The sequence below is a fragment of the Buteo buteo genome, chromosome 12, assembly GCF_964188355.1.
Source record: "Buteo buteo chromosome 12, bButBut1.hap1.1, whole genome shotgun sequence".
NCBI classification, from domain to species: domain Eukaryota; kingdom Metazoa; phylum Chordata; class Aves; order Accipitriformes; family Accipitridae; genus Buteo; species Buteo buteo.
The window spans coordinates 7,718,911-7,728,849 of NC_134182.1; the positions used below are offsets into that span (position 1 = coordinate 7,718,911).

The 9,939-nt window shown below is 59.6% G+C and overlaps 1 protein-coding gene across 1 annotated transcript; it reads right to left on the minus strand.

Annotated features, from left to right (window-relative positions):
• Positions 1-5,308: 5,308 nt before the first annotated feature.
• LOC142037561 (T-cell activation Rho GTPase-activating protein-like) lies at positions 5,309-8,528 on the minus strand (the record flags this gene model as incomplete). The annotated part of the gene is made up of 9 exons (XM_075042018.1): positions 5,309-5,389; positions 5,773-5,937; positions 6,026-6,117; positions 6,562-6,704; positions 6,862-6,979; positions 7,207-7,402; positions 7,740-7,849; positions 7,934-8,095; positions 8,322-8,528. Coding segments are annotated over 9 exons (1,218 nt in total), but the record flags the coding sequence as incomplete, so codon positions are not given.
• Positions 8,529-9,939: the final 1,411 nt, after the last annotated feature.

Sequence of the window (9,939 nt, forward strand, 5' to 3'; positions counted from 1 at the left end):
GTCACCTCTTGCCTCCAAAGATAAAAGGGGGTGCAGTTTGGTGAGTTTAATGCTCCGTGTGGGTCCTTGTTCCCTTCTGGTCTAGATTACAGTAATCATAACTACAAGCATTATTAAAGATTAGAGAGGGCTAGTTGCCTGCCCCGTGAAAGAAGATCTGAACACATCAAAAGTTTTCCCAACCAGTTGGTCTCTGGTGCAGAAGCAATTGCCTCTGAGTCTCTTGCTGTATTCTCTCGTTGATTTAGGCTTGAGGCCACATTGACACATTTGGAGTGAACACAGCAGGTGTCCACTGAGGTGTTCAAAACTTTACATATACCCTTCTCTTTCTTTGGCATCTAATCCAATACTGCCCAATTTTTGATAGTCATTTTACCGATACGTTATAACCGATTGTTTGAGAGTCCCCAAATTGGTTGATGTAGCGTTGGCTAAGGTTGATAGCTGTAAACTCAGTTCTAGGGTGCTCTATCGATGTTCCTCGAGTACCACACACAGTTGCCCCCACGGAATTTCAGGGCATAGTGTAGTACCATTCCAACTCCACCCCGTGATCCCGTGGGTCAGTTGGAGGATATAGTCACGTCTGGTGTTTCATACTGAACCAGCATTTGCTGCACCTGGTGACCAACTATAAACAACATGAGTACAACCTCCTCCCCCATCCAATCTGAACCTCCAACTATAATTGTCACATTGCTCTCAGGCGAGCTCAGGGACTCGGGATATATTAACGTCCATCATTTTGCCACGACGTTATCATCCAGATCTTCACCATCCACGCCTGTCACCGTCATCACTGTCAGCAAAAGGACTGGAATGACTCGTTCCTTCATGGTCCTGTATAAAAGCACAAACTAGGCCTCGGTCTTAAAACCGGGTCACAGGGTTAGAAGTCCGGTATTATCCACCGGGCACTGATGTGGTGAGTCTTTCCACTCCCATGAGATGGTCTCAGAAGACCAATGTAATCAACCTGCCACGTGCTCCCAAGAGCCTTGCCTTGTCTGATATGCTGGGCCGCAGCTTGGTTTGGGTGATTAGCTTTAAGCCTTATTCGGCATTGTGGGCGAGCTGTAAGAATTGCTTCACGGGTTTTCATAGACACTGAGATCGGCCCCGAGATCGGCATTCATAAGAGAGATCTGCTTTCCCTGAGCGGCTTGCTTTGATATGCAACCATTCTGCTAGTCTATCCAAACCTTCCTTCTCACCGGTGACCGTCCTGATTTGGGCCAGGTGGTCCACCTGCCGATTCCATTTCGCAGCTGGGGTTCCATCCCAAGCATGTTCCTTCCTTCACCCATCCCACCTTTAAAGGTCGGCATCTCCCTCTTGCCAGGAGACGTTGCCAGTCCTCTGTCCTCCACACTTTCGCATGACCTACTTCCCACTTAGTAGATTCCCACTGACACTCTGTAGCACCCTTAAAGGTTGCCTAAGAGTCAGTACAGACGATGGGAGCACCATTCTCTACGGCCAGTAATAAAGCCTGTAGTTCTCCTACTTGTGCACCACCTTCCCCCTCTTCTTTGACTGTCTTCCCAGTACCAATCTCCAATGCCACTGCTTTATACTGCCGTTTCGATCCCACTCGACAGGCAGATGCATCCGTGAACTACACTCCCTGCACACCCAAGCCTGCCACAAATTCGGGTGCCTCCTCAATCGGAGAAGGTTTATACGGTTGACCCAGCAAGGTTGGGTCAGGGTTTACAGGTTGCTGTAGTTTGAAAACCTTAGTCGGACCCTCCTTTAGTGGGAGCAACTGGCTTATCCCTTCGAGGTATGCATACCATTTCCTAACTGTGGCCTTTTGGGCTACTCCCTCTGGAGGAGGTGACCCACCGAGGATTGCATTTAAGAGTGGGAAAGGACCCTGTACTATAACATCCCGTGAAGTAGGCAGCTTTTCAGCCTCTTTAGCTGCTCTAGTGAGGGAAAGAGTCCCCTTCTCCCAATCTCAATATCCTCGCTCCGTCTCTTTAAATGCAGTGGAAGAGAATAATAAGGGCCTGGCTGGGCCCTGTGGCCCCTTTTGAAACACACCACAGTATGAGGCATGGTCAGCACATCCCCATTCCACCCTTAAGGGATCTCGTGGGTGCAATGGACCTAGTCTCTGGCAAGCCTTAAGCTCATCTTTCAGAGTGTTAAGAGCTTCCGTATGTTGCAAAGTCCAATCTCACTTTCAGGTTTTTTGGAGCAAGTCATAGAGAGGTTGGGCAATCCCTGAGGTAATACTTGGGGCGGCAGAAGTTAATGGTGGGGTATTACTGTCCAATCTCTTGTAATCAACTCTTAGTCGCCACCTTCCATCTCATTTACGGACTGGCCAAACAGGAGAATTATAAGGAGAATGTGTGTACCTGACGATCTCTCTTTTCTCCAGATCATTATCAAATTCTGAAATGCCCCGTTTGGCCGCAGCTGGAAGTGGTCTTCAGGGACACGGGTTACCTTAGACTGTGGTAGTGCAGGAGCAACCTCTAAGTTTCTCACATCAACAGCCTCTGCCCCCCTGCCCCTGAAGCCCCACACCCTACCATTGGGTCGGTCCCATTGTCTGCCTGCCAGCACATCAAATCCCAGTATATTTCCCTCACAGGGCCTTAACGCCACTTCCACAGCTGTCATTGTCTTCTGCCCTGGTAACCCAAGCTGGGTTCGAGCTATGGGCCATTTTCCTGTCGCCCCTCTTACTCCTCTAACGTTTATAGCCTTTCTGGATCGCTTAATTCCCAGCTCACTAGCTTGCCGATCGTTTAAAACACTAATTTGGGCTCCTGTATCGATGAAGAATTCTAAGCTCTTCCATCCTGGACCCACAGAAACGTGTATGTAAGGCTCCTTATCAGCAGACCACCGGCAGCTATTCCCCATGCGGACTGGGCGGCCTGAACCCCAAACCGCAGCTTCTCGTGTTTTAGCCCTTCCCGCTCCTCCGGCAGTGCCGCGAAAGGGTCCCGTTTCTCCTCCCGAGGGGGCGGGCTTGCTGCTGCGGCCCTCCGGTCTCCAGCTTTGCCCCCTTCCCTCCGGTCTCCAGCTTTGCCCCCTTCCCTCGGGTCTCCAGCTTTCCCCCCTTCCCTCCGGTCTCCAGCTTTCCCCCCTTCCCTCGGGTCTCCAGCTTTCCCCCCTTCCCTCCGGTCTCCAGCTTTGCCCCCTTCCCTCCGGTCTCCAGCCTGCCCCTCCAGCAATCCCCCCCCGGCCGCCGCCGGCGGACTGCCCCTGCACCACGGCCCGGGCTGCGCCCAGTGCCGGGGCCTTCCGGCAGAGAGCGTCCCTTCCGGGATCGGAGTTCCGGCCCGACGGCCGCCAGTTCGAGACCGCTCCCCGCCGGGTGGGCAACCTGCCTGCGGCCCTCCGGTAACTGCGACGGTCCCTGTTCCCGGCTAGGGACAGATTCTCCTCCCTCCCTGGGCTTCACAGCCCCAGCCCAGGAGGCTGCTCGGGACGTTATCCACTGATCACCTGCCGGTCCGGCACTCGGAAACGCTCCCGGGCCCCAGGAACCTCTCGCTTCAGCATCGCTCCCCAGTATCCGATCCTCCCCCATTAGAGAAACTCGCCACAAATACTCAGTCTCGCTTTCGCCCGGCTTGCACGAAAACTTAGCTTGCAACTCGCCCAGCTCGGGTCCCGACCAAGGGGCCATGCAAACAGCACCCCGGGGGCTCCCACCGTGCGGACCCGCGTGCCCTTCTGCTTCAATAAGGGGCCGCACGTCCCTTTCCTCCAATTCCACCGTCAGACAATCTATTTCCCCTTGCCTTTTAGCGGAATCGCGCTTTCCGTTCTCTGCTTGAATCAAGCAGGCGCCCAGGAGGGCACACACGCTGCCTTTGCCGTCTCGACGAGTTCCGCGGCACAGTTCTACTCTCTCCACGACCACTGCCGGGTCGGACCACTTCTCCTTCGCCCAGTCCAGACCTGGGGGAGAAGGGTTGCAGCCGTGCCTCCGTAATAATTCCTCTATTAACACCATCCTGCCGACTACGCCAATTTAAAGTGTTACGGATGCACGACTAACCAAAGCCTACAGGTGTTAAAACTCAGATTTATTCTTCTGCAAAAGTTAGCTAGAAGTCCGGTAACATTTTATAAATCACAGGCTCAATGATGTAAAGAGAATTAATGCTACATGACCGACTTAAGAATCCCCGAGATTTAAAGTGATGGCTCAAAACGGGCATGTCACTCCCCTAAAAGCTGAGGGCTCTCTCCCTCGAGGAGTTACCTCGGGCAGTGCCCCGACCCGAGGGGGAGTCCCCGACTGCAGACCCGCTGCTCCCAGGAGGACTGATTCCCACATGTCCACATGGGCGCACAAAAGCCTCAGCAGTCCAGCTTCCAAAGCTTTTTGGGGCGAGCTGACGCATTCCTACCGCCCAGCACGGCGCTTGGGTTTATACCGTTGCCACGAGTGAGGGGATTCTGCAGAAACTGCCCGGCACTCGCTGTGCAAGGGTGACGGCCGCAGGGAGCAGCAAGCTGCAGGTGACGGTGGCTGCGTAAGGACCTTCAGCCCTTCCTGGCCACCGTGTCTGCCTACGTCTGGCCCTCGCTCGGAGCTCCTGGGGCTGCTCTAAGGGAGATGATAGCCCAAACGCACCAGGACGGGGTCCTGGGCAACCTGCTCTAAGGGAGATGATAGCCCAAACGCACCAGGACGGGGTCCTGGGCAACCTGCTCTAAGGGAGATGATAGCCCAAACGCACCAGGACGGGGTCCTGGGCAACCTGCTCTAAGGGAGATGATAGCCCAAACGCACCAGGACGTGGTCCTGGGCAACCTGCTCTAAGGGAGATGATAGCCCAAACGCACCAGGACGTGGTCCTGGGCAACCTGCTCTAAGGGAGATGATAGCCCAAACGCACCAGGACGGGGTCCTGGGCAACCTGCTCTAAGGGAGATGATAGCCCAAACGCACCAGGACGTGGTCCTGGGCAACCTGCTCTAAGGGAGATGATAGCCCAAACGCACCAGGACGGGGTCCTGGGCAACCTGCTCTAAGGGAGATGATAGCCCAAACGCACCAGGACGGGGTCCTGGGCAACCTGCTCTAGGGGAGCCTGCTTGAGCAGAGGGCTTGCACGACCTCCACAGCTCCCTTCCAACCGCCACCCTCCTGTGCAACTCTGTGCCTTGCTTTCACTCCTAAAGCACCTGAACTCAGCCCTCGTGCCCGCCGGCAAGGATGCTGGGACAAGGCACGATCCCAAAGTCCTCCCCGAGGGGTCATCCCCAAACAGCAGCTGCCCGCTCCAGAACAGCCGATAGCGGACACAGTCAGAAGAGAGAAAAACCGTTTTATTGAGAACATCAACTGCGGGGGGGGGCGGGCCCAGGGCTCACAGGGGTTCAGCCAGTACCAGGAAAACGGCACCTACAAGGACAGAGGCAGAGAGCGCTGCTGAATGCACAGCGGCAGGAAGAGGCAGGGTTTGGTTGCCCTCTCTTTGGGGAACACCGCTGACGAGGAATTGCTCCTAGCCCAGAAGAGAGCGAGCTACGGCTGGCACTGCCGAGGGGAGGGCTCTGGCGCCTTATCCCCACGGGGAATGCCCTTAGAGAGCTGTGCGCGCGCAGAGATGCACAGGGCCCCTGTGCCACGCAGCAGGGCTCGATGGGGAGCCCCTGGGGAGCGGCCACGGGGTTCTTGCCAGACCCTGCGCAGCACCATCCCTCGCCGTGCCTTGCCAGCGGGTTGGCCTGACTTAGAGCAGTGCTGAGAGTTGGGAAAGATGGGCAGCAGAGCCTGGTACACACCTGGGCTTCCTGACCTGCCGGACCTTCCTGCATCTCTTCCGTTTGCGATCCCCCGATCCCTTTTCTCTCTTCCTCCTCTTGTTTTCGGCACAGCCTTCATCTCCCCAGGCCTGTGTCCTCCTTCGGTTTCTTCTCTTTTCCTCGTCCCGGGGAGAGCCTGCAAACCTTTCCATCCCACGGTGTGCTTAGATAGGTAAGGCCACGATGCAGCGGGGACAGTTCTGATTTTAAGCCAAAAAGTGACTCGTTTTACCTTCTTTCCTCTGAAAGGCTGCCCAGTTGCTGCGGGCGTAGCAGGGGCTCTGCCGTGCTCTCGAGGGTGGCTGCAGGCAAAGCTGGAGGTGCCTAAACCAGAAATGTCGGAGTGAAGGGGTGGCAAGGGACGGCCTGGAGTAGTAAGGCACTGCTTGCCAAATTGCCACCTTAGCTCTCCGGGGAAGATGCTGCTTTGCATCGTCCACGTTTCGCACAGTCCCCCCGCCCCAAAACAGACTTGATGAAACTGTGATGAAGTAGGATCTGAGCAAAAGCCCTCTCAAGTTGGCAGCTACTCCCCGCTGTCTTTTTGTAGGTATTTGGTTGGATTAAGCCCATGCCTAACGCATTTGAGAAAGGACCTTTCCAGTTTTCCGCACAACGTACGATTCCGCGGGGGAGGAGGAGGAGGAACCCCAAACGCACAAGCCGTCGGCTGGCCGGAGGAGGCCCAGCAGCTACTTGGCCTCCTCAGAAACTACCCTCCTACCCGAGAGACGCTGTCACGGTGCTTGTGGAGCGGAGCTGACATACCTCTGTCGTTTGGGACTGCGCCACCGTGTCTCCCCCAGCTCCTTTGAGGACGTCCAGAGAGGGGGATGCGTGCAGAATGGCTTCTGCCTGGTGGCCCTGGTCTGCTCTGCCTGCAGGGCCACTTTGCTCTTCCAAAGGCAGCTCTAGAAAGCAAAACCATGTGCAGCAGTGACGCCTTGGAAGTAAGGCACGGAAGTAAAGCAAAAGCCACCCCAAGCCCTACACCGGTTTTCTTCTTGCCGTTGAGGTTTCTGGTATCCCGAGCCCCAGCCTGGGACAGCCCTCAGTTCCTCCTCATACCTGTGGCTCCGTCCGTGGGGGCTGGCGACTCCCCGGCTGATGGAGGGGAGCGGCCAGCCACCTCCTCCCCAACGATGTCGCCGCAATTTTCAATCATAAACTCCACCAGCGTGTTCACCTGCACACACCAAGCCCTTGGTCTCAACCCAGCTGCCTGAAGTTGTCCCAAGCAGCCTTTCCCACTCGCGCCCCTTGCCTCTGCACAGACGGCTGTGGCTGTGGGGCTGCCTTTGCGGGCAGCCGCCCCACCGGCATTTGCTCAAGGGAGGAGGCAGCCAGGGACCTCTGCGCAGCCAAGCTCTGATGGGCCGGCAAGGCTGCAGCCGGCTTGCCAACACAGCGCACCTTCTCGGTCACCTCCAGCATGGCCTGGAGCGGGAGCAGGTCCTCGTCGGGTGGGCTCAGCAGGTTTGGCCCGAGGCAGATGGCCAGGTTGCTGGCGGTCATCCTGCTGGTGGCTGCGTTGTGGCCGACGTGCTGGAGCAGCGAGAGCAGCCGCTCGAGGAGGAGGAGGTTGGCTGCAGGCAACTTCTCGGCCACCCTGAGGGAACGGGAGCTCGACGTGAATAGAGCAGACGTTGCCCACAGCCGTCCCCGAAGCTTGCCCAAGGCAGGGGGGAGCCGGCGGCTCCAGGTGCTCTCAGCCAGCGGTCGGTGCTCCTGCACCTCAGGAAGGACGCACGGCGTTGCTTCCCAGCTCCTGATTGCACCCAAGCCCAGGCAAGGGAAGGCTCCCTCTCCACGCCCTTTCCCCGAAATCTAAGCCCACCCCAGCAACAGCAAGCTGCCAGAAGACGCAGCTTTGGAAGGAGACCGTCCCTTTGCAGGCAAGTCTCTCCCCGTCCCTGCTCAACAGGCGGGCTGCTGCCCGCACTTACGCTTTCAGCTCGCAGAGCTTCTCCTCCTTGCCGGTCCTCTCCATGGCTTGCATCCAGTCCTCGTAGAGGCTGTTGACGAGCAGCTTGTCGGGGATGCTTCGGAGGAAGTCCTGCAATGCCAAGGGCTCCGGGTGAGCCTTTGAAGTTGCCAGGCCGGCCAGGAGCTCCTCCAGCCGCAGGTCAGAAGCGCTCACCTTCAAGACGGCGGCCAGCAGGAGCGCAGGCTGGCTTCCCAGGTCGACGCGTGCGCCGCGGTCCAGGGCCTCCCGCAGCTCCCGAAGTTCGGTCCCGCCGGCGGCTCTGCGGAATATCCCCTCCGTCGAGGGTCCTTCCCGGCGCAGGACAGCCAGCAGCTCCTGCGGGAGAGGCAGGAGGACAGTTGCTTGGCCGAGGAGCTGCCTTCCGCCAGCGGTGGCCAGAGCACTGCCCCAGAGCGGGCTCCTCGCTGGGGGTGAAGAGCCCAAGCCGCCATCCCCGCAGCTCCTGGGGACGCCCTGTGGAGCAGCCGGAGGGAGGGCTCCCACCGCCTGCCTCTAGGGAGCATCTGGAGGGCTGGGGACCCCCCCGGCCAGGCTGGCTTACCTGGATGGGCCGGGGCAGGGAGCCGTCCTCCCCGCAGAGGGCTGCCAGGGGCTGGCCAAAGAGCGCCCTGCTGCAGCCGGAGCCCGCCTGCCCTGGCGCCTGGGCAGCGGCCGGGGTCCTCCGACGAGCAAAGGGCCAGGGCAGCCCCCTCCTCTTCCTCCTCCTGCTGCTGCTGCTCCCTCCTGCTGCAAAGGAAAGCCGAGCAAGAGCCCGTCAGCGGAGACCGCCGGGCCAGTGCTCCCGGGGCCTGCCCTGCCCGCAGCGTGGTGCTGAGCGGTGCAGCAGGACGGGCAGGGAGCCAGCAGCTGGAACTCTGAGCTCCGGCTCAGCAGCTCCAGTCGGGAGGCTCCTGAGAGCCGGCACGCCACCAGGAGAGGAGAGCCTGGCCCAGCCCTCGCCCTGTCCTCCTCCAAGCTGTGGGCAGCAGCAGAGGCTCCGTGTCCCCGCAGAACCACGTCCAGCGGCCGCTGCCCAGCGGGTGTCTGACGTCCTTCTTCCTCCTGGAGGTGACGTCCGTCCTTCCTCCTGGAGGTGACGTCCTTCCTCCTGGAGGTGACGTCCGTCCTTCCTCCTGGAGGTGACGTCCTTCCTCCTGGAGGTGACGTCCTTCCTCCTGGAGGTGACGTCCGTCCTTCCTCCTGGAGGTGACGTCCTTCCTCCTGGAGGTGACGTTCTTCCTCCTGGAGGTGACGTCCGTCCTTCCTCCTGGAGGTGACGTCCTTCCTCCTGGAGGTGACGTTCTTCCTCCTGGAGGTGCCGTCCTTCCTCCTGGAGGTGACGTCCTTCCTCCTGGAGGTGACGTCCTTCCTCCTGGAGGTGACGTCCGTCCTTCCTCCTGGACGTGACGTCCTGCCTCGGGCTGCCCAACCTGCATGGCGACACTCGAGGGACAAGTGAGCACAGCTCCAGCGCTTGCAGGAGCTCACCGTTCTTCCCGAAACTCACCCGGTGCGTGGCAAAGTCCCCCTCCGCTGCTCGGCGGGACCGTCGGAGGCCCTTGCTTGGGACCAGCCTGCAAGAACCAGGCTGCGCTCAGAGAGCAGCCCCGCGGCGCAACGGGCCGCCGGCCCGGCGAGCTGCCAGCCGGCACCGGCAGCCTGAGCGCGGCAGAGCCGGGACCCTCTGCCCTCCCGGGCTCTCTGCCCCGCGGGGCAGGTTTCCCCCCAGCACCGCCGGCCAGGATGTGCCGGCATTCCCGGCGGCTCCCCAGCCCTCTCCGCTCCCCGAGCGGCACCACCCTTCCCTCCATCCCTCACCCCACTGGCCGCACGTGCCAGAGGCGGGCGAAAGGCGGCCCTTCTCACCTCGGCCTGGCCCTCCACCATCCTCTCCAGGCTCCCGGCGCTGAACGTCCTCCGCTGGGCAAGAGAGAAGGAGCGGAGGCAGGTGAGCAGCGATGCCTCTGCCGCTCGCTCGGCTGGAGGACCAGGGCTCGGGGGCAGAGCCCAGACCGGGCAGGCACTCACGGCGTGGCGGCGGCCCAGCTCCTTCTCCAGGAGCCTGACGGACGGGACAGCCGTCCCCCGGGCTCTCTTGGCTCCCTCGGGTGTCCTGTGCGCCGGGAAGGGGCAGGGAGAGAGCTGGCTGAGCCCCGAGCCGCCTCTTCTCCCTCGTGCGG